Raw genomic sequence first — 24,408 nt, forward strand, 5'->3', positions numbered from 1 at the left:
TCAATCCATTAACCCCAAATGGGATGAATGGTTCTCTTACGTGAACATTCTTGCTGTGCTTTTCTGTTATGCTTAATCACTTATATCTTCTTTCACATATCAGAGGAAAAGGAGTATACAATTTGGTCAATTAAATCACACTTAAAGATGTGATAAAGGAAGTGAAATATAGCCACTGTCCTATCCACATGTGTTTAAAAGCATGAACTTTTTCATCAGTAGGACTTTACTTACCTTTTGCTAATTTGCCCGTTTAACATGTACTTCCCCCCTTGAGTAGTGAGGGATAGGGAGGCCTGGCATGCTACAATCCATGGGGTCATAAAGAGTTGGACACCACTTAGAGACTGAACAGCAACAGCAACATCAAATTAATAACGAGTGGCTCTGAATCTCAGAGCCAGAAGGTTTACTTATGAAACCTCTGCCACTATCTTTTCACCATGGTTTATAAGCTAATAGCTCTTACAAGAGTTAATTTATATGGGAATATTACTTTTTACAAAGTTTTAAGTTCCAGCATATTTTATTGCCAAATATTATAAGATTAACTAAACACCACCACTCATTATCACCAGATCATGTGACTCTATGATTTGCTGTCATCGTTTATAAACTGAATATATGAAAAATATATGAAGAATGAAAAAAAAATTGCCCTTTAGTTGAAAAAACCTTCAGCTTTGAAATCCAAAATAAAGACCAATTGTCAGTCCCATTAATAGAATATTTTGTTTAAAAAGGATGCAGACACACGTGCAAATATCTTTGATACAGCAGACATAGATGAATGAAACAAATATGCATCATCTTATTAGATTACAAATTTCGAGCTAGCTGGTTTTAAGTGATGGGAAGAAGACTAGACAACCAAAAGATCAGAGCAGATGGTGAGGAAACGTAAGCCCTTAATTTTGAGGCTGCCCGATTGCTAGGAAGCCGGGACTGGGGCTGGATCAGTTCAAATGCCGCAACGATCACTATTCCTACCAAGATTCAGCTGTTTTTCTTGAGTAAACGCTCACTGAGTTCAGCATACACTTGGTGAATTTCCATAGATCTGAAAATTTTAATTCAGACCATTTTGCCAGTTCTTTGTTACTTTTATGGAGAAACAAGTGTTTGGAGGTCCTAACTCCTCTCTTTCCCTAATGTTACTTCAAAACTCAATTTTTAATGTGTCCTTTAATTTCTCAGCACTCTCAACACAACTGGAGACTACTAGTCACTTTTCCCTCTGTTGTTTCCAGAATTCTATGTATTCGTCTAAAATAATGTTTCCAAATTTTTATAGCTAGTCAAAAATGAATAACAGTTTATAAGATAAACTTATTGAGGTAATAATTTATTGTAAATGAGTATGTGCTGTGTATGTGCTGTGCTAAGTTGCTTCACTTAGTCGCTAAGTCGTGACTCACTCTTTGAGACCCTATGAACTGTAGCCCGCCAGGCTCCTCTGTCCATGGGGATTCTCCAGGCAAGAATACTGGAGTGGGTTGCCATGCCCTCCTCCAGGAGATCTTTCTAATCCAGGGATCGAACCTGTGTCTCTTATCTCTCCTGCACTGGCAGGTGGGTTCTTTACCACTATTACCACCTACAGAGTATAGTTTTTATGTATTTAGACTACTATAATTTAATAACTCTATTTTGCACAGTGCCTGATATAAAGGGAGTTCAGTATTAATATTTTCATGATGAATTAATTCTCAATAACCCTTCTCCTTAGGAATTATAGAAAATATTAATTGCAAAGTGCCACTTTATGGGAGTAATGCGATGTATTTCAGGATGGAGGAGTTTTGGTTAATAAAGATTAAACATTAGAAATGCAACAAGTCATGACTCAGAAGGCTATGTGCACAAAGCGCTGCATGTAGGTCTGCTTGTCTACATGACCTGCAACTGAGTGAACTAGCACAACACAGTTTCACACCCAACTGAATATTCCTGTGTAATCTATCAGCAAGACCCCCATTATCACTGTTATCACTGTTATCTCATGCACCGTGTATCCCTGTGTAGTCTAGCAGCAAGACTCCCATTATCACTGTTATCACTGTTATCACCATGATCTCATGCACTGAGTATCCCTGTGTAGTCTAGCAGCAGGGCCCCCATTATCACTGTTATCACCATTATCACATGCACTGTGTGTCCCTGTGTAGTCTCACAGCAGGACTCCCATTATCAATGTTATCACTGTTATCACCATTATCTCATGCACTGAGTATCCCTGTGTAGTCTCACAGCAGGACCCCCATTATCACTGTTATCACTGTTATCACCATTATCTCATGCACTGAGTATCCTTGTGTAGTCTAGCAGCAAGACACCCATTATCACTGTTATCACTGTTATCACCATGATCTCATGCACTGAGTATCCCTGTGTAGTCTAGCAGCAGGGCCCCCATTATCACTGTTATCACCATTATCACATGCACTGTGTGTCCCTGTGTAGTCTCACAGCAGGACTCCCATTATCAATGTTATCACTGTTATCACCATTATCTCATGCACTGAGTATCCCTGTGTAGTCTCACAGCAGGACTCCCATTATCAATGTTATCATCATTATCACACGCACTGTGTATCCCTGTGTAGTCTAGCAGCAAGATTCCCATTCTTATCACCATGATCTCACGCACTGAGTATCCCTATGTAATCTAGCAGCAGGACCCCCATAATCACATGCTTTTCAGGAAAAGTCATCATTTGCAGCTGAATCTCACTCTGCACTTCACAAATGAACCTGATCTGAATTGTGCTAATGGCTATGCTCCAGACACAAAGAGGAAATGAGAAAGTTGTTCTGAACAAAAGTGAACTGGAAGAAACTGTACTGACTCTACTAATTTCAAGTCTAGACAATAATTAAGATGGAGCCAAACTCCAATGGCCTTGATATAATATTATTTCTTAACTTATCTGGCTCCCAAACATTTTAATAACAAAAATGGCTTTAGCTTTATTGAGGTATAATAACATGAAGAAAGTACACATATTTAAAGGGTAAAATTTTATAAGTTGTGACATACATGTGAATCCACAAAACCATAACTACAGTCAACATAATGAACTTATCACCTCCCAAAGCCCCCTTCTGTCCCTTTATAAGCCCTCCCTGACCTGGGAGACCAGTCTATCCTAAAGGAAATAGTCTTGAATATTCACTGGAAGGACTGATGCTGAAGCTGAAACTCCAATACTTTGGCCACCTGATGTGAAGAGCCAACTCATTGGAAAAGACCCTGATGCTAGGAAAGATTGAGGGCAGAGGACAAGGGGATGACAGAGGATGAGATGGTTGGATGGCATCAGTGACTCGATGGATGTGAGTTTGAGTAAACTCCAGGAGTTGGTGATGCACAGGGAGGCCTGGCGTGCTGCAGGCCATGGGGTCACAAAGAGTTGGACATGACTGAGCGACTGAACTGAACTGAACTGGCCTGGGAAGTGTTAGTGGAGAGTAATACACAGTGTGAAAACACAATGAGATAAGTCAATTGCTCAAATGTAAAAATAATAACATAAAGTTATTAGAAATCAGCAATGGATTGCTTTTCTCCTTTTATTAATCTTGAATGGATAAACTCTAAGTACAACATAAATCCTATAAGCCACTAACAAAGCGTGCTGATTTAGGTGACATAAAATACAACGGTTAAATTCCCTTCATGTATTGAGTACACAGTGCTTACAAATAAATAAGAAAACAACAAGAAGAAAAGAGGAACATGTTCAAAAGGGTAGAGAAAGGCGAGCAAAAGGATACGCCAGTGTCATTTCAAGTTGCTCAACCTCATGCACAATATGAGAAATGCATCCTGAAAATGGCCAGTGCACACGTTTCTCCAGGTATCCAAGTGGACAGAGATGATTCCGGTCCACAAAAAGCAAAATAGAATGTAGGAAGAACAAGGACAGACCCAATACACATCTGTTTTCAAAATAGAAATGGAATGTCCTTGTGCAGGAACTGAAGAGGGGAAGAAAGTGAGAGAAGTCACAGGGGAAGGAATCCAGGCTGGGGTGGGGGAAGGCAGGAGCTTATGCAGGAAGCCGGGGAGGAAACCCTCCCCGTGGGAAGGAGGCTGGGCTGTTACTCTTGCTCCCAGATGTAGGCACTCGGGCATCTTCTTGTGCATATCATATGTCTGTTTCATCCTTTATTACACCCTTTATTAAAAGTAGAAGTTTATCTAGTCCCTCTTCCTTACTTGCCACTGGTACCTCATATGCTTTCCTGGAGAATCTTCCAGACCAGCACCAGGAGAGCCAGCTCACCCTATGATGGTTGCTCATTACCCCACGGGTGGGACGTTCAGGTTGTGGATCTGGTTTTCTTCATCGTGCTCCAGGGTTAGCGTGGTTCTCTAACCTCAAGTCTTACAGAAACTCCTAGCCATCAAATCTCTTCACAAGTTCGTCATCTCCAGTCTTTCTGCAGAATTTTTCTTTTTGGAGCCTCTCATTCTAAACTTCAACTCTTACATCATTTTTCATATTTTCAGCCCTTTCTGTATAGGCTGTATTCTGATGGTACTCTCAGATACACTACTTCCAATTACATGTTTTATCTTTATTTTTATCTGTTCTATTATTCAGTTGGCTAATTGATTATAAGCTTAAACATATTCATGCTTTATTCATTTTTGAACTTCTGTTGAGTTATTTTGCAAATCCACAATTTTTTATACCACTTCTTGTTCTTGCCTTACATTTTGTACCACCTTATTAAAAAAATAATTTAAAATAGTCGTGGATTGTTCTTTAATCTTCACAGTGTGTTTTCCCTTATGATGGTTTATTTGCTCAAATGGCTTATCCTTCTGATAAAAATATTCTTCTCTGAGATGATCTTACTGAGAGTCTGCTGTGCTCTGGAGCATGGGGGTATCTCTGGAGACTCGGTCCACAGCGCTGGCCTCTGCTGGGTGCAGTGACTTTCTCCAGTTCCAACCCCTTTGCATTTTTTAATTTTAATTTCTCTGGTTGGGGTACCAGTACCACAGTGGCTGCACAAAGTCAAAACCAAACCCCACAGGAGGCAGAAGACTTCTGTTCTAATGTATTTCAGCTGATGTGTATCATGGCTATGAGGGGACTTGAATACTGTAACATTATGTCTGATGTTATTTAATAAAAAGCATATATATAAACATATATACTTATATCAAATCTGAGCATCAGAGAATGCTCCCTGAAAATTAAGTTTGAAGAAATTTGAGATGAAAGCAACTAGTCCAAGGTAAGAGTTTGAGTGCTAAATCTTCATGAGAAGTTAGATTACATATAATTTTCAATTTTTGTTCCTTGAAGTGGCTCAGATTTTAGGCAGAAGATGAACCCTGATCTCCTAATGCACGGCTATTATACTATGTGGGTGAGTTCTTCCTATTAAGCATAGATATGAAGGTTGAACTATAAAGTAATCCTATATCCCAAAAGACTTCATTTACAAGGTGGGAAGTAGTGACAGAAAAGTCTATTAGCTGTAGCTTTCAGTTGTTAAAGTGTCTAGAATTCATTGTGATTTCAAATTGTGAGATGCTAAGAGATTTGAAATAAAATTTCATAATATTGAAAGGTTAGCAGATAAACAGCCGTGGATGCTTATCTGTGTTTATTAAATGTGGGTAGAATATTAAAGTTTTTGATTTCTTCTATATTCAAGGTTTTCCAGATTTTTACTGACTTCACTCAGCATTATTCAAAACCTAGATAAAAGCAGGGGTGGTGAGGAACGAGACAGGTCCCTGAAGGGAATGTGCAGGGAGTGTTCCACATGGTTGTCATCATGGTGAATAAAGCATAGCTGTGGACTAGTCAGGGTTAGGAAACATTCCTAGTGAGGAAATTACACTAATTATTGATATACTTCAAATGCTGAGGGTTGAAGGGACAAGAGAGGTGATAACATAAATATTAGAGTCACTTTTAAAGAAACACTTCATTTGTATTTTTGGCAAGAATTCCCCAAAAGAGCAGGTCTACATTTTTACACTTCTGACTATAAAACAACCCTATCTCGTCCTGGGCATTGCAAACTTCCCTCACAGCTGAGGCTTCCAGTTGAACACTTTATCCTTAATGCCTGGCTTTTCCCTCCTGTTCAGTCCCGTGAAGCTGTAAACTGTTTTCCCAGATGTGACCTGTGCACTCCAGCCTCAGAATCACCTGCGGTGGATGGAGCGATGCCCCAGTGTCCCAGGCATCACCCCAGAGCGAGTGAGTCAGGTGCTCTGGGCTGAGCCTCGTCTCTGCCCATGAACAACCCCCATGTGCTCCCACTTGCTGTGGTTCTGAGAGGCACAGACACCCCTCCAACCCTGTACCTGCCAAGAGCATCGCATGGCTCAGAGGCAGGGGGCCCGAAGGAGGGGAACTGGTTCCCCTGGCCTCACCCCAAGCAGGACAGGTCAGGGCTGTAGGCACAACAGGCTCTGCAAAGCTGCCCACCACCTCACTTAGCCACATGGGCTCTGTGGGTGGCCCGGGCAAGGGGCACCCTGAACACCACAACCTACCCCAGAACATAAGTTCTCTGTTGCAAGGAACACACACATCTGACACGCTGATGCAAGCAATAGCATATATTGAGAAATTTTCTTCTCATTTAACTTTCTAAACACATATGAGATGGCTGCCCTTATACAGATGCTACTGATATGGGACCCCAGGCTTAGACGAAAAGGAACTGGTTTTGCCATACTGAAAGTTATTTTAAAGTTTTACCGTGGAAGCTAACTAGTGGCGGGTATGCCATTTAGGAATCCATATTGTCGATGTTCAGATTGTGGTCAGTGGCTGTGGACTGAGGTTGCTGTGGGGAGTTAGCGTCAGTGTCCTGCCACTGAGCCCCCTCCCGTCCACACACTGGACGAGGACAGCTCAGCGAGTCCAGGCGGTGCGCCTTCACTTCCTTTTCTTATTCTATTAATAGCTAATGCTTATATTATGATTGTGAAAGCAATAGAAGTTAAGTTTACCGTAATAAAATTATTACCATTTCCTTCTCCAATGCATGAAAGTGAAAAGTGAAAGTGAAGTCACTCAGTCGTGTCCGACTCTTTGCGACCCCATGGACTGCAGCCTACCAGGCTCCTCCGTCCATCCATGGGATTTCCCAGGCAAGAGTACTGGAGCGGGTTGCCATTGCCTTCTCCGAATTAATTAATAATTGGTACGAATTATTTCCATGTAAAACTAAAGGCAATCAAAATTATCATTTGTAACAGACAAAATGAAAGAAATACACAATTTGGCTTTGCACGTGTTTCTCTATCTTACCTGCTGGTTTACAGGAAAGTTTCTGTTGATTTTTTTAATCTGCAAAAATAAAGAAAAGTGAGGTCAGCAAAGATAATGTAATAAAAGAACCCCAGGTTTATGGGACTCTCTTCTTAGTGAGTAAACTATATTGTTGACATACTAAAATCATTGCATATCAAGCACCAATTAGGAATTTTTTTTTTTAATTCTGACGGTCAAAAGTGTCCCAAATTTCATATACAAACATTTCAGAAATATTTCAACTTAATCATATTCTCTTGATGAGAAATGAAAAGCCTCTGATCCCACACAATCTACCGAGAATGTACAGCATAACTTTTGGTAACTTCTTTCATTATTCACTTTCACTTCATATTATATTTGTTTTAACAGATAAGAGAACAGAGGGGATGGAATATTCAGACACTATAGGATACTGTATATTATCAAGATAGTTTCAGTCAGGATTACCAATAAAATAAACATTTAAGACCATTTATTGAGTGAACTGGAGAAGGAAAAGGCAGCCCACTCCAGTATTCTTGCCTGGAGAATCCCAGGGTCAGAGAAGCCTGGTGGGCGGGCTGCAGTCCATGGGGTCGCAAGAGTCGGACACGACTTAGTGACTACACTGCCACCACCACCGTTGAGTGAAACATCATAAAAATTTAAAATAAATCTGCTGAGTTTCCTCTGTATCAAGTCATGTAAACAAACTTTAAAGACCAAATGAAAAACGATTATCAGATTTAGACAAATGACCTTATAACACATGAAATCTTTGTTCAACAGAACTTTTACTAATTAAAACCTTCTTTTTCACTGGTTTTCTAGAGAAACTTAAATGATGCTGTCTGTATGCTATAATCTGACATCAGACTAAACACAGACTGTTTTCACTTAGAAAATGTTCTGTTGAATTGCTTTGTTTTTCCTTGTTTTAGTGTTAGTTTACCTTTGTCTTACTGATAAACATGAATTAAGAGGAGATATAAAGAGGCACAAACTTGCAGAAGTGAAATGGCCCGTGGATGAGAACAGACTCACTGGTGGAGACATGTCATTTAAAATATGAAAAAAAAAAGCTGACAATTTGAGAATGTTTGTGTGATTCCTCAGGGTCATGTACAAGAAGCATATCTTTCTTGTTCTGCTCAATCGTGCCCTACTCTTTGCGACCCCATGGACTATAGCCGCCAGGCTCCTCTGTCCACAGGATTCTCCAGGCAAAGAATACTGGAGTGGGTTGCCATGTCCTCCTCCAGGGGATCTTCCCAAACCAGGGATTGAATCCAGATCTCTTGCATTGGATTCTTTACCGTCTGAGCCACCAGGGAAGCCCAAGAAAACTGGATGGGTAGCCTATCCCTTCTCCAGGGGATCTTCCCAACCTAGGAATCAAACTGGGGGTCTCCTGCATTGCAGGTGGATTCTTTACCAGCTGAGCTACCAGGGAAGCAGGTTGCTCTAATTGTTTCAAAGTATTTTCTGCTCTGATGAGGAGTCAACCAAGGAAAGTCTCTAGAAGTAAAGATGCTTTCAACCAAAGTCAGGATGGTTTGAAGATGGAGACAGAAGAGCAGGTCCCTAAATGCGTTTTACCAATCAATCAAAAACCCACATTGAACACTTCCTGGAACAATACTTGTTACCAGTTTTTTTAAAAATAAAATTCCACCAATATATTTTTTAATTTTTTAATTGGAGGATAATTGCACTACAATGTGTTGGTTTCTACTGTATAGCATTGTGAATCCACCATCTGTATACATATACGACCCCCCTGCCCCACCCCCATCCCAGCCCTCCAGGTCATCACTGAGCCCTGAGTTGAGCTCCCTATGCTGTAAAGCAGCTTCCCACTAGCTCCCTATTTTACATGTCCACTAACATTTTATGTCGACCGTTGTCTCTGAGTGCATACTATACAGTATTGTATTTTAAGTTCCTCCAACATGTAATTTTAGCTCTATTAATGACATAAAATGTATGATTGAAGTTAAATCAATGATACTTCTTTGCATAGTATTTACTTAAAACAACATTCAACAAATATTGTTTTTCAAAATCAAGTCTATGCCATCAAATGTACTTAAAATAGGGTCCTCCAGATTTATTTAAAGGAGGTGTACTTACACTCTCCTTCTAAAAATGACTTAGTAACTTCAAGGTATTTGAATATGAAATGCATATAAATCAGTAGTCATCCTAAATTTTAAACTAGACAAATAAATACATTTTAAACAAAATACATTTCATTAAAAAATAAAATTCATAATAATTAGCCTAATATGAAATCATGGGCTTCCCTGGTGGCTCAGTGGTGAAGAATCTGCCTGCCAATGCAGAAGACGGGGGTTCTACTCCCTAGGTCAGGAAGATCCCCTGGAGGAGGAAATGGCAACCCACTCCAGTATTCTTGCCTGGGAAATCCCATGGACAGAGGAGTCTGGCAGGCCACAGTCCATGGAGTCACAGAGTCAGACACAACTGAGCCACTAAATGACAAATATGAAATCTACAGATCCATTTCTGAATGTCAAATTTCTTCTAAATTAAAATATTATACTGTGGTATTATTCTAGGGTGACTGTTTTTAGGCCTTTAAGGGCCTGTGGAGAATAAACGGTTGAATGCAACCAGAGGTATTTAATGTCAGGGGCTATTTCAATGCATTACAGAGTTACAATCATTGAGACAGGGTTTTACACTGCAAAAGTAAATGTGACAATGAATTTTGATAGAAAATTAAAACTGAATATAAAATGCATATTACTGAGTTAACAATAAAGATTGTATTAAATATGAATGGAGAACAACACTTTAAAAAGTGGTTAATTACTTGAAAAACAATGTCTCACCTGCCAACTCCCAAAACAGCCCATATTTAGCCTATAGATTTAGGGCGGCTTGGGGTGGCCTGAGGCACGCCAACCTTCCTATTGCTAGCAATGGAAGCAGAAAGATAAACCTAGCAGCAGCACTTTTTGTGAAGACTTCTGAGAGGCCCCTGTACAAGTGTGGCTGAGATTCTGGATGTGAGTGGCTCAGAGGCAGGAGCGGACCCTCTGCAGTCACTAGCAGGCTCAGGGGGGTGTCCACTAATCGCTTAGATGGGACCAGGTGGACCGAAGGAGAAGCAGAGCTTCTGCTTTCTCCTGAGATAACTTGGGCAGCACTTGTGATGGGTAGGGCTTCAAATGCAACGCAGGTCTCTACCTCAATATGTGTGCTGAAGTCTGGATCTGAAAACCTATGAACACAGACAAGGGTTTTGTAAATTTGTGCTGAGGGAGAAGCTGGGAGGTCATTATCCCTGCATAGACCTGCCCCCCGGCCTGGTTGTGGGGGGTGCATTTTTGGGGCAGAAGGAATAGAAACAAAGAGAACCTCATGGAAACTCCAAGCCAGCCTGAACTGGGCTGCATTAGGACACAGTCATAGTTTACAAGACCAAAGAATGTTCATATTCTTAGATTCTTCTCCTAGACGCCTATGGTGGTTTGGTGGTTTCATTGCTTAGTCATATCCAACTCTTGAGACCCCATGGACTATAGCCCAGGGATTCTCCAGCAAGAATACTGGAGTGGACTGCCATTTCCTTCTCCAGGGGATCTTCCCGACCCAAGGATTGAACCTGAGTGTCCTGCTTTGGCAGGTGGATTCTTTCACTGCTGAGCCACCAGGGAAGACCCCTAGACCCCTATATTAAGGTATAATTAGTGAATTAGCAACATTTTCACTGACTAATATGCCAGAAATTCATAGGGCACTATTACATTAATGATGCATTTTAAATGATGTGCATTTCAAATAATACTCTATTCATTAATTTTAATTAAATGAATAGCAAAGTATCTATTAGTCCATTATATATAGGTGATTTCAGAATATAATTACTATCATAGGAAAATGCTCAGGATTATATGTTAACTGAACAAAGGTTAATACCATCTACACAAGAAGATGGTCATTTTCTTTTATGTACAGTGTCCTGGCCATGGGCTGGGTTGCAGGCACTGGGCACCTGGGTTTCAGGCGTGTGGGGGTGTTTGATTGGCCCCCATTGGTCACAGGTGAAGAGGGTAGGTTCTATCATTGTGGAGTCATTAGTCAGGCTTCCTATGGAGGGGACACGCAGTGTTTATAGTTAGAGCCTGGACCCTCAGGATGCCTGCGGTCACCTCTGCTCCCTCAAGCTTGGCTTCTGAGAGACATTTGTCAAGCAATAGCAAACTGAAAGTGATTGCTGTATGATTTCTGCTGGCCCTTCGTCTGCACTGAGCTCACTGTGTGCCTCCTCTTCCACATGACGCCTGGTGCTGAGAGTGGGAACATCTCCCCCCGCCCCCCAGGACTGATCAGAGCCCTCAGTGAATGTCTGGAAGCAGGCGGTCCCCTGCGAGAGTCACAGGTGAAGGGAGGGGCCTGGTGCAGGGAACAAGCAGCGGCTGGTGAGTGGTCCATGTGTCTGAGCGCTCAGGCTTCTCGTAACACGCTGTCCATGGTTCACCAGGTGTGACCTCCCCTTCAGGGCCTGAGTGCTCACTGGGTGTCCAGTGGTTCATCTAGTGAGCAGGTTCTCTGCCGGCCGGTGTCCTCTGCCCTTGACATGCACTGGACAGCGTGTGTCCCCACACCCCTGTGGGGTCTCCAACAGCTCTGGGCCCAGGAGGGTCAGTTCCTGAAGCCAGCCTCAGCAGGGCGGGAGAAGGGTCGGTGGGTCGGGGCAAGGCCCTGGGCACTCCCTGGGGGCTTTGAGGCCCCTGGAACGTGGGAGACTGGGGAGCTTGGGCTGCAAGAAAAGAGAAAGACTGAGGCCCAAAGGGAAGGAACTAAGGCCCAGCAGGCAGAGTCTGGCTGGCTAGGGGGCAGCTCCTTGGAAACTTCCCAGGAAAACTGCCCATTTGCTTACGACTGCAATTGTCAGTTAACATCAAATCAAAGCAAAGGGTCTGGATTGTGCAACAAAATTACCAGCTAATTTTTTCCAACGTAAAAATTCCTTGAAACTTCCCTGGTGTTTCAGTGGTTGGACTTTTCCTTCTAATGCAGGGGTTGTGGGTTCAATCCCTGGTGGGGGAGCTAAGATCCCACATGCCTTTTGGCCAAAAAAAAACAGAACATAAAACAGAAGCAATATCGTAACAAATTCAATGAAGACTTAACAAATGGTTCACATCAAAAAAATCTTTAAATTAAAAAAAATTCTTTAAAAGCTTTTTTTGGTGAGCAGCTTTCTACCAGATAAAGTAGGTTAGTTATTTTATTGAAATCCCTCCAACACAACTTGCCAAAATAAACTCTAATCATGTAAAAGGAACAGTATGATTAAGAAAATACACTCGTAGTATAATGCTAGATTTCCCCTTGCTCTTATCCTGACTTGACTTACTGTCCCTGCCCTGTCTGATCCCACTCTCCATGGCCCACATCGAGTTGATGCCTGCACGACTGAAGTTCGTATTTGATGTGTGAGGAGAAACAGTGGTGAAAACAAGACACTGCGCAAAAGTGCATCCAAGGACTCAGGAACGCCAGCTGCTACAGAAGGAAGAAAACGTCTCCCTCGGTGACACCACGCCTGTCAGAATCTCACTCAGCAACCTCTGATCACAGCTTCAGGCCTTTCTGGTAAATCTCTTTTCTGTTAGGCTTTATTTTGTTATGACTTTCAATTCACCTACGAGCTTTGTTGAGTCTTTCTAAGGCGGCAGACACAATAGAAGTTTTTCCTTCAGTTCTTCACAACCAACAGTATTATGGAAAAAAATTCTCTTTTCAGCTTGCAAGTGTTTGCCATCTAAAATAGCAGAACTCTATGGATTAAACATGACTCCCAAATGACCCTTTTTTCTTGGCTCCTGCAGGTAAATGGGGAAAATGTAGGAAGATGGCTGAAATACAGCCTGCAGGAACTCAAATGACTGATGAGATGTGTGTGTGTGTGCGTGCATGTATGTGTATATGTGTGAATCCTGAAGGACTGTGATCATTCCACAAAAATCACAGGGCGGCTGGTTGTTCATGCATTTTTTTAGAATTAATATGTTTTAAATATTAAACAATGTAGTAGATACTGTCAGTTATCTGACTCAAAAGCCATTTACAGTTTTCTCTTCTTGGTCATCCCACCATAAACAGTAGAAAAGGTAGAGACTAGCCACCCATCCCCAGAATTGTCATGGGGCTGAGTCAGGAGGAGGAGAAGTGAGCATTATTAGTCTAGTAAAGAGTTTCTGGAAAATTTTATCTTATCTTGATAAAAAAAAAAAGGAGCAATATAGCTGGCACTATGTATCCTTCTTCCCTTTCTTTCCTGTTCTGAACACTGAAGTGATGTTTGGAACTGTTGCAACCCTTCTGTGATCATGAGGCAGCAAACTCAAGGTAAAAGCCAACACTCTAAGAGTAGTGGGTAATAGTAGCAATAATGTGTGTGGACAGAGGAAGGGTTCTGGGTGGATGGTAGCTTCCAAGAAATGCTGCCATCCGTGACTCTCTTCATTTGGGAAAAAAACCCACTATTTACTCCTTTGAGGTCTCTCTAACTTGTTATTGAGAGCATTCTCATTGATAAAAACATTTGGGGAAGAGAGTCTATCCTTTTTCTCATAATCAAATATGATTATGTATTTTGAAAATCTCACATATACAACCATACATCCTCATTTAATATCACTGATTTTCAGTGATCCTTTAAGAATAGAAGCATATTGCATAAGTATTTGTATTTATCTATATGCAAACACCTATGTCAAAGCCTTTGACTGTGTGGATCACAATAAACTATGGAAAATTCTGAAAGAGATGGGAATACCAGACCACCTGATCTGCCTCTTGAGAAATTTGTATGCAGGTCAGGAAGCAACAGTTAGAACTGGACATGGAACAACAGACTGGTTCCAAATAGGAAAAGGAGTTCATCAAGGCTGTATATTGTCACCCTGTTTATTTAACTTATATGCAGAGTACACCATGAGAAATGCTGGACTGGAAGAAACATAAGCTGGAATCAAGATTGCCAGGAGAAATATCAATAACCTCAGATATGCAGATGACACCACCCTTATGGCAGAAAGTGAAGAGGAACTCAAAAGCCTCTTGATGAAAGTGAAAATGGAGAGTGAAAAAGTTGGCTTAAAGCTCAACATTCAGAAAATGAAGATCATGGCATCCAGTCCCACCACTTCATGGGAAATAGATGGGGAAACAGTGGAAACAGTGTCAGACTTTATTTTTCTGGGCTCCAAAATCACTGCAGATGGTGACTTCAGCCATGAAATTAAAAGACGCTTACTCCTTGGAAGGAAAGTTATGACGAACCTAGATAGCATATTCAAAAGTAGAGACATTACTTTGCCAACAAAGGTTCATCTAGTCAAGGCTATGGTTTTTCCTGTGGTCATGTATGGATGTGAGAATTGGACTGTGAAGAAGGCTGAGTGCCGAAGAATTGATGCTTTTGAACTGTGGTGTTGGAGAAGACTCTTGAGAGTCCCTTGGACTGCAAGGAGATCCAACCAGTCCATTCTGAAGGAGATCAGCCCTGGGATTTCTTTGGAAGGACTGATGCTAAAGCTGAAACTCCAGTACTTTGGTCACCTCATGCGAAGAGTTGACTCATTGGAAAAGACCCTGATGCTGGGAGGGATTGGGGGCAGGAGGAGAAGGGGACGACAGAGGATGAGATGGCTGGATGGCATCACTGACTCGATGGACGTGAGTCTCAGTGAACTCCAGGAGTTGGTAATGGACAGGGAGGCCTGGCGTGCTGCGATTCATGGGGTCACAAAGGGTCAGACACAACTGAGCGACTGATCTGATCTGATATGCAAACACACACACATAAGTGATATATTTCAAGTACCACACTCCATTCTGATAAAGGGAACACATGCATAGGACATATGTGGAAGAATTTAGACCAGAAGAGATTCCTTTGTGTTAACAGGTAACCTTAGTAGAAAGTCGCATGAAATTCTCTCTGTTTATCAATCGGGATCTATTTCAGTGCTTGAGCAGTAAAAAGTGATTGGAAAGGTTAGATTCATGAAATGCTGGCTGAGAGAGAGCTCTGCCTTTTATTTGCTTCCCTCTGTCTCTTTTAAAGATGAGGGACTGAGGGGTAGGTCTTCGGTTGCCAGAAATCAGAGCTGCTTAATGGTCTAGTCAGCACTAGACATTTATTTTAGCTCAGCTTGTCCTGTGTGATTCACATTCTGGTATCCACACAGCCATTCTTCAGAAGATGAAGAATCTCAAATGACAACCGGACAAAACAGAGATGTGCAGCGTCACACACAATGAGCGAATCTATATGGCCATTTATCAGCAGTTTTGGATTAAATCATGAAATTTAGAGTGCCGCTGCAGAAAGGAGAAGTGCAACTGTTTCAGCATCATTTCAGGGCCAGAATGGCTGAAGCACTTCTTCATTTAGCCCTCGCAGAGACTGAGGCTAACAGCATTCATTTAAGAAGAGGAGCTTGAAGTCCAGCTCAGAGCTGGTGCAGGGAGACCTAGGCTCCACACCGAGTCCCCTGACACCGCATCCCAGCTTCTCCCCGGCAAAAATATCACTGCATAGGCAATCGGCTTGAATCCCCTTTGCCTGATCACAGGAGAGTGTGTTTGAAGTTATGCGTCCATGGGTCCTTTCATGGTCCCTCCATGGGTCCTCCTTCACACCCGTCCTGTCCTTCTCCCTCCCCTGTATGTGATATTCACAGGCCTCCAGCCATGCCCACTGAGGCTGTGAGAAACACATACCCTCCCTTGCCACCCCAACACAGCCCCCGTCCAGGTGCTTTAGCTCAACAGTTATTGCACAACTTTTATTGTGATATTCTTACAAGTGAATTATTCTGAAAAGATCTGCTGCTGCTGCTAAGTCACTTCAGTCATGTCCGACTCTGAGACCCCACAGACAGCAGCCCACCAGGCTCTGCCATCCCTGGGATTCTCCAGGCAAGAACACTGGAGTGGGTTGCCATTTCCTTCTCCAGTTCATGAAAGTGAAAAGTGAAAGGGAAGTCGCTCAGTCGTGTCTGACTCTTCGCGACCCCATGGACTGCAGCCTACCAGGCTCCTCCACCCATGGGCTTTTCCAGGCAAGAGTACTGGAGTGGGTTGCCATTGCCTTCTAGGGGCTCAAATAATATTGTAGACTGCTTTGCAAGTGGACAAACTAGTAAACATACAGATGTATAGATATATAGGTAGACAAATGCATATATATACATGGATTATAGATGCTGATGGATGCATGATATATATATATAGAGAGAGACTGTATAGAGATATGAAATGTAAGGTAGATAGATGCATATATACATATATAAAAATATAGGTGGATGATATATATATACAGATATTTAGTGCTTACATGTTAAATATATATTTTCAGTTATTTAACTAATGTAGATGTTACAATGTTTGTGAATGGAAACTTAGGTGTAAATACTGTTGTACTGATACACTGGACTAAAACACTCAAGATAGAGTGGCTTTCTTTGAGCAAGTATAATCCACTTTAATAATAGCTCTTATGGTGGGTGTGCAGTGGTCCATTCCTAGCAGAACACCAAACAGCTGATGGAATTAACTTGTATACTGAAGAGGTTCACTGAGGCAGGCGGAGGAGCTTTCCAAGCATTCCTGGAACCACTACTTACATTGTGCTTTGTGAGGCTGGAAATGTTGGTGGCTATTGCTTGTAGCCACTCCCCGCAGTCCTCTGCGGAGAGGCACTGGATGACCCCGCTGCAGACCCCGTCCACTGCGGTGACTTGGAAGGCGTTCTGCCTGCAGAGACGTCAGAGCAAATCAGACCAAGACATCATCTCGGGTGTCTGTGTGCAACTTGAGATAGCTGTCTGCTCAAAAGCTCTTCTTGCAGACCACATAAATGCAGCTTCAAATTCCTCTTTCCTTATATCTTAAAAAATCTGTTATTACACGGAACACTAAAGATAAACCCAGCTTCCCAGCTGGCACTAGTGGTAAAGAACCTACCTGCCAAGGCAGGAGCCATAAGAGACATGGGTTCGATCCCTGCGTTGGGAAAATCCCCTGGAGGAGGGCATGCAACCCACTTCAGTACTCATGCATGGAGCATCCCATGGACAGAGGAGCCTGGTGGGCTACAGTCCATAGCGTTGCAAAGAGTTGGACATGACTAAGCAGTTTAGCACACATGCATACAAATATGAACCCAGATGACACACAATTTTGAATTACTCAAAGCTTCTTGAGAAACAGATAAGTTTGGAGAAACTTGGAGACGTACAATATATTATGTAAATGGAAGCATGTCAAACACCTTTGAGAGGGATTCTCCCTGTTCCCTGAATATCACAAAGTTATGCATAGATGTTTATCCATTATTTTGGCTACCATCTCCTCTTGACATTTTTCAGTGCATTTCTGATGGAAAGATCGCACGAAAACCCCGCACCCAGATACCAAGCATCATTTAAAACTCTCATGCTGTCATGAGCTGAAGCACTTTCCCAGCTGTTTGTCTTCTCAGGGATGGTTTTGGACAAGGGTCCACAGTTCTTCACATCTAAATATTCACGCTGTAAGTTTATGTAGATGTTTGCATTTCAATAACAACCACGATCTCCTTAAAAGTGCTCTGGCCAGCCTGAATATCTCTATTGTCTTTTCTTGAGTTTTTGTTGTTGTTAGAGAAAATTAAATAATGCCATTCTAAGTTGTTTACAAAAGTGCTGTAGAGTTTAAAGCAGCTTTCCGCAGCTTTAATTACTTACTTTTATTTTTCTGTTTCAAGTTCTTGCATGTTTCAATATAAGCTTAATGGAGAGGAATAGATAAAAATCCCAAAATGAATGGAAAGTAGCCAAATGCCTCATGCTTGAAAATTACTCTGTGGTGCAACACAATACACTTCAGAAAATGCACAAACTATCTTTAAATCCCAGCCAGTTTTGAAGCAATAGACAAATGATGTAGTTCAGCATTCCAAAGGCTATGTAAATAGTGTACATTTATATGTTTTTCTCCAATTAAATTGCTTTTTGTCTCTTCTGAATTTTGTTATGTAGGTGTTTGTGGATATTAAACATATTTCAATTTCAAAAATAAAGACACTCCAGCCGGCAATTATCTGGCCCAGCTTCATCATGAGGCTGGTGTCTCTCTCCTGTCCCATGAGACTGGTCCAGACCTCAGAACCGGACACGCTCCAGAGACTTTAACACTGAAGGCCCTTTGCATCCACATTATTACTATTTTTAGAGACACTTGTTCTGATAAACTTGACCAAGCATTTTCAACTGATTATGGGAAAGTGTTCAAATATTCTTTTTTATTTGCTCTGAAAAACACATAAAAAGTCTGAGAGGGGGCAACTATTGTCTGTCTCTTTGAAATAATATTCTTTTGAATTTGTGACAAGAAAAAAACATGCACAGCACAAAAAGAATACTGTAACTTCCCGTGACTTTCTCAACTTTAATTCTGATATTCACTAGTGAGTAAGACATTTAAGATATGCAGTCAGAAGCTCAACTATCCATGGAAAATGAGAACTAATTTGAGTTAGCAACAACGTTTCTTTCTGCTTTTTGATTATCGTAACCATTGCTTCATGTACCAGAAATTAAAGCATGTCTTGAACATATTTGTCCTCTCTGCTGTAAACGAGTCATGGCAGCTGGGTATTTTTAGCTGATTAGAGTTGATGCACTTGGAGGAAACCCACAACCCATGCAATCGCACATGGCACACAGTCTCCACAGTCATTTGCAAGGACTAGCCTTTATAAACCCAGGCTTATACACTACTATATACCAATTGTACATTCTGTTTCCACTTTTCAGGTTATTTGTCAGAAGCCCTTTCATGAATATAAGTGAAATATTTCAATAGTTTCTTTGATTACACACAACCTCTTACAAAATAAACAGGTCATCAAGAATTAGCCTGGGCCCTGTTTCTACTTCTGCTATTGAATAAATAAGAGCACTGGCACATTAGTCCACTTAGTTGTGCCCCGATTTCCCCTAACAGAGAATGAGGAAAACATACTTTACAGATTCAACAAATATTTATGGAGTAACTGGTGGGACCCAAATCCTCTCATTGATCACTGAAGCACTGAGAAAGAACTGCCAACGTGTGACCCTGAGGCGATATTTAAGAAAGTTTGGTGAGCATGTGTCACCCAGCACTTAGCCAGAGCCCCAAGGCTGTGGGGATATTTGTGCTTCTAGAAAATGGAATTCTTTAGGTCAAGATAATCAGTAATTGTAAAAAAAAAAAAAAAAAGAAAAACAAAATTTCTTTTTTTCAGCTTGTTTTGATCATATACTCTCTGAAATCAGTAAACTACACTACCTTCTAAGTAGGACTTCCCAGGTGGTGCTGGTGGTAAAGAACCTGCCTCCCAATGCAGGAGACATAAGATATACGGGTTTGATCCCTGGGTCCAGAAGATCCCCTGGAGGAAGGCATGGCAACCCACTCCAGTATTCTTGAGTAGAGAATCCCATGGACAGAGGAGCCTGGCAGGCTACTATCCATGGAGTCGCAAAGAGTCAGACACAACTGAAGTGACTTAGCATACACATGCAGCCGCTAAGTTAGCATTGAGGTATTGGGAAATATGAAAATTTAACAACATTTGTAGTAGTCTTGAGGATTCCTAGATTAAATTACAATTCTTTGTACACACACACACACACAGATACAAACACACACACACTCACTTGCTCAAAAAAAAACCCACAGTGACAAGATTACAGTTAGATAATTTGAACTTTTTTCCACTTTCCACTCAATATTGTTTTCTATTTTTCTAATGATTCTTGATCACTACTCTGGCAACAAAAGTTATGCTCAAATGTTGCTAAATTTCAAAGTAGTTTTTTTCATTTAAACTACAAATTTATTCTTCTGTTGCATAAATAATTATGCAATTATATTCATAAATAATTCATAAATAATTAATTGTCAATATGCATGTTGCTTCTGCTGCTACTGCTAAGTTGTTTCAGTCGCGTCCGACTATGTGTGACCCCATAGATGGCCACCCACCAGGCTCCCCCGTCCCTGGGATTCTCCAGGCAAGCACACTGGAGTGGGTTGCCATTTCCTTCTCCAATGCATGAAAGTGAAAAGTGAAAGCGAAGTCACTCAGTTGTGTCCGACTCTTATTGACCCCATGGACTGCAGCCTACCAGGCTCCTCTGTCCATGGGATTTTCCAGGCAAGAGTACTGGAGTGGGTCAATATGCATATACATCAATATATGCAATTCTTATTTACACAGTTAGTAATTCATGTTTGTGTTCATTGTTCATCACGTGCCACATGCAGGCACATGCAGGAGAAGTTTACTTTGTGAGGAGTGAGGAGGAGAAGGCGGTGGTGGAGGGGCATTGCAAGCAGGCGGGAGAGTTGCAGAGCCTAAACTGCACCAGTCTGGAGTGGCTGGACGGCCTTGTCCAGGAGAGGGTTAGCGGGACTGTGGGAAAGCAGGCAGAGTTAGACAGGGCAGCCTGGTGAACATCACGGAAGGAGCTTCAAGTCTGTGGGAACGGTGGCTGAACCTCCATGGAGGACCCCATGGTCAGATTTGTGTGCACTGGGTTGATTGTGTCAGATAAGGTAGGATGACCGGCAAATACAAGCTGAGGTGGGACTGCACATGTGTGAGTGGGAGGGAAAGTAAACATCAGCTCAAGAATATTACAAAGGCTATGGATCAACGAGAGCTTCCTGTAAAGGAAAATGAGGGAGCAGGGTCTGGGGTCCACCTGGATGGATGGCTTATACAGAGGATAGGAGACAAGGCACATGCTTTAGACAGGAGGTGATTCCTCCAAAAACAAACAGCAGCAGCATGAAGGCATGACTGGCTTAGAGGAATGGGGTTGTATGGAAATTAATCTGTTTCTCAGTCTATTCAGGATTTCTGTTCTATAGTTAATACAAAGAAGCACTTTCTTCTCCTTAATAACCTTCCCATTTTAATCTCCCGACACTGAAATGTTCTGCAATATTATGATACTTCAGAATTGAACCGAAACACATATTTCCAAGTCATTATTATATAACGAACATAAACTGTCTTATTATTGATAAAATGTTATGATGTTTTAATTCATATTTACACAATAGCTATGACAGTAACACAATTTTGTTGCAATTAAAAATGAGAGGTATTATATCACTAAAGTTAAAATTATGGGCCTTGGAAAAACCAACCAACACATAACGTCCTGGCTTTTGATCCAAGTTCAACAATTTTGTATATTTGTCATCATGGGCCACTAATTTATTTTTTCTCTTTTATTTCCCTCATTTTCTCAACTGCCACTGGCCCATGAGCTCCTTCAGGGAAAGAAGCAAACACAACATCTTGCATATAGACATTAAATCGATATTTATTGAGTGAATGAGTGAACAATAAATTAGCTCTTGAATCTGAATTGTTGTGCAATCCACTCAGAAGAGTGTTGTGTTTATAACTGCTTATTACTGTCATAGTCACTGAGTGTAATTAATTCAACTGCTAAAAGCTGTTGATGTGTTGAGGTGTCATAAAAATAAAAACGGAAGAAGTCATCTAGATTTATACAATTTCCTTGGTCTCATAAATTTCTTTAGCTAAACATTTCTACATCATTTAACTACAAAAAAATTTTAAAGTAAAAACAAAAGAACAAATACACACACTAAAAATACCATTAATAGAAATATTTTGAAACTTCTTAAAGCAGAAGACAAATAGATCCAAAAGAAAAAAATAAACAGAAGCAGAAAGATTAAAAGTAGGGCATATTTGAACAACAGTTATCTGAAAACAAAAAAAAATATCTTGAAAAATTTAAGATACATATATAATTCAACCTTGAATATTCATTGGAAAGACTGATGCTGAAGGTGAATCTCTAATACTTTGGTCACCTGATGCAAAGGGCTGACTCACTGGCAAAGACCCTGATGCTGGGAAAGACTGAGGGCAGGAGGAGAAGGAGGTGACAGAGGATAAAATGGTTGAATGGCATTGGTGACTCAATGGACATGAGTTTGAGCAAATTCTGGGAGATGGTGAAGGATAGGGAAGCCTGGCGTGCTGCAGTTCATAGAGACGTGAAGAGTTGGACACAACTCAGCGACTAAACAACAACAACAATATAATTCAAATATCTTCAGAAATATGCACAAAGATAAGAAAGAAATAAAGGAATTAGTTAAGGTGTTTTAAGTTTCTAGAATTTCCTGAAAGAGGTAAAATTAATAAGTTGTACTGGTGGTGGTTTAGTTGCTAAGTCGTGTTCGACTCTTGCAACCCCTTGGACTATAGCCCACCAGGCTCCTCTGTCAATCAGGTTCTCTAGGCAAGAATACTGGAGTGGGATGACATTTCCTTCTCCAAAATAAGTTGCATTAAACACTAATAAATCGTGCATGGTCGTCTGAGTGTTGGTGACAAACCTCCTAGTCACATTTTGAAATCCTAGTGACCAACATGATGGTGTAAGAGGAGATGCTGAAGCCACGAGGGTCAAGGCCTCATGCACAAGGTCAGTAGTTCATAAAAGAGTATCCAGAGTGACCCCTGGCCCCACCCCAAGGGAGGACAGAGGAGAAGACAGCAGGCACGAACTAGGAGTGGTCTTCGTCAAAGAACTTGAGGACTCAGCCATGACCTGGATGCCTTAAACCAAGGCTTCCAGCACCCAGAGCTGTAAGAAACCATTTCTGTTGTTTGCTGCGAGTACTGGGGCTTCCCAGGTGGCACAGTGGTAAAGTACCCACCTGCCAAGGCAAGAGACACAGGTTAGATCTATGGGTTGGGAAGATCCACTGGAGGAGGTAGTGGCAAACCACTCCAGTATTCTTGCCTGGAGAATCCCAGGGACAGAGAAGCCTGGTGGGCGACAATCCATGAGGTCGCAAAAGAGTCTGACACGACTAAGTGACTAGAGAACAACAACTGTGGTTATTATCTGCCATGTTTTGTCACAGCAGCCTGGAAGGACTAAGACATATGGTGTAATGTTTAGACAATAACTAAAACCAAATAAAAGGTGTATATATAGTGATATACTAGAGGGGATATTAAAATTTTAAATATTTAATTACTTTGAAAATAAAAAATAAGTTCAAAAAAACAGAATAGAAAAACTAGCGTGTTGATACAAAGGACTTTTTTTCTTGAATACATACAAAACTCTCAAATCTCAACAGTAAAAAATAAAATGGTAAAAATACATAAGTATAGCCAATTTACTAAATGATCAAAAAACAAAGAGATATTTCACCAAAGAGGACTTCCTGTGATAAATACACATGTGGAAAGATGCTCAACATCATTAGGACACAGAAATTAAGGTCATGTGACACAGTGTACCTACACCTTACATCGATAGGAAGGCTAAAGTGGAAGACGGCGGCAACTCTAACCTAAGTCTGCAGCTGCTGGGCTGAGCGAGGTGACCCGAGGAGGGGCTGCTGGACTCTCTACCCTCTTCCCACACTGACCGCTCTGGCTCACAGGGACCTCAGGCCCCACTCCACCTGTCCTCCCCAAGATGGGGTGAGGTGGTAGGCGGGGGCTGACCGCCCTCAGCTTCCCCTCCATCCCTGCCTCTGTGAGCAGGTTCCACGGAGAGCTGGGGGTTCATCACCACCTGCAGCAACAGCACAGTGTCCACGGCTCCAGCCATCCACCCTCCTTGGTGGCAGCAAGGCCAGCCCAACCATGGAGCAGAGGCCCCACGGTGGGAATGGCCACAGGGGTAGAGCTGGTGTCTGAGGGTTCCCAGGGCTCGGTCAGCAGGGCTGAGAAGCGAGCCAAGCCCATGCCCACCACTTGCACTGAGGTGTGTTTGCTACCTGGCCCTCTTCCCACTTTTGGAAGCACACTGAACAAGGAATCACCGTCCCGTCACCAGCCAGACTCCAGGCCTCGCTGTCGGTGCCCGTGGAACTCACCGGCTCAGGTCGGTCCCGGGCAGGTACTGGGAGAACCGTGAGTGCAGCAGCGGGATGAGCCTCAGGTCGCACCACCGCTTCTCCCACCGCAGCCCCGGGGACGCGGGCCACGATGAGCAGGACAGCGTGTCCTGAAAGGAAAACAGACTTTCAGCAT

At 41.9% G+C, this 24,408-nt stretch overlaps 1 protein-coding gene across 1 annotated transcript in view; it reads right to left on the reverse strand.

Annotated features, from left to right (window-relative positions):
* Positions 1 to 24,408, reverse strand: part of SNTG1 (syntrophin gamma 1) — a 138,978-nt gene that overhangs the window by 59,669 nt on the left and 54,901 nt on the right. The window contains exons 10-12 of the mRNA XM_070382795.1: positions 24,252 to 24,382; positions 16,955 to 17,084; positions 7,296 to 7,334 (exon numbers count right to left, since the gene is read on the reverse strand). Coding sequence (XP_070238896.1) covers positions 7,296 to 7,334; positions 16,955 to 17,084; positions 24,252 to 24,382 — 300 coding nt within the window. The remainder of the gene's footprint in view (positions 1 to 7,295; positions 7,335 to 16,954; positions 17,085 to 24,251; positions 24,383 to 24,408) is intronic.

Source organism: Bos mutus, chromosome 14 (assembly GCF_027580195.1).
Source record: "Bos mutus isolate GX-2022 chromosome 14, NWIPB_WYAK_1.1, whole genome shotgun sequence".
Taxonomy (NCBI): Eukaryota; Metazoa; Chordata; class Mammalia; order Artiodactyla; family Bovidae; genus Bos; species Bos mutus.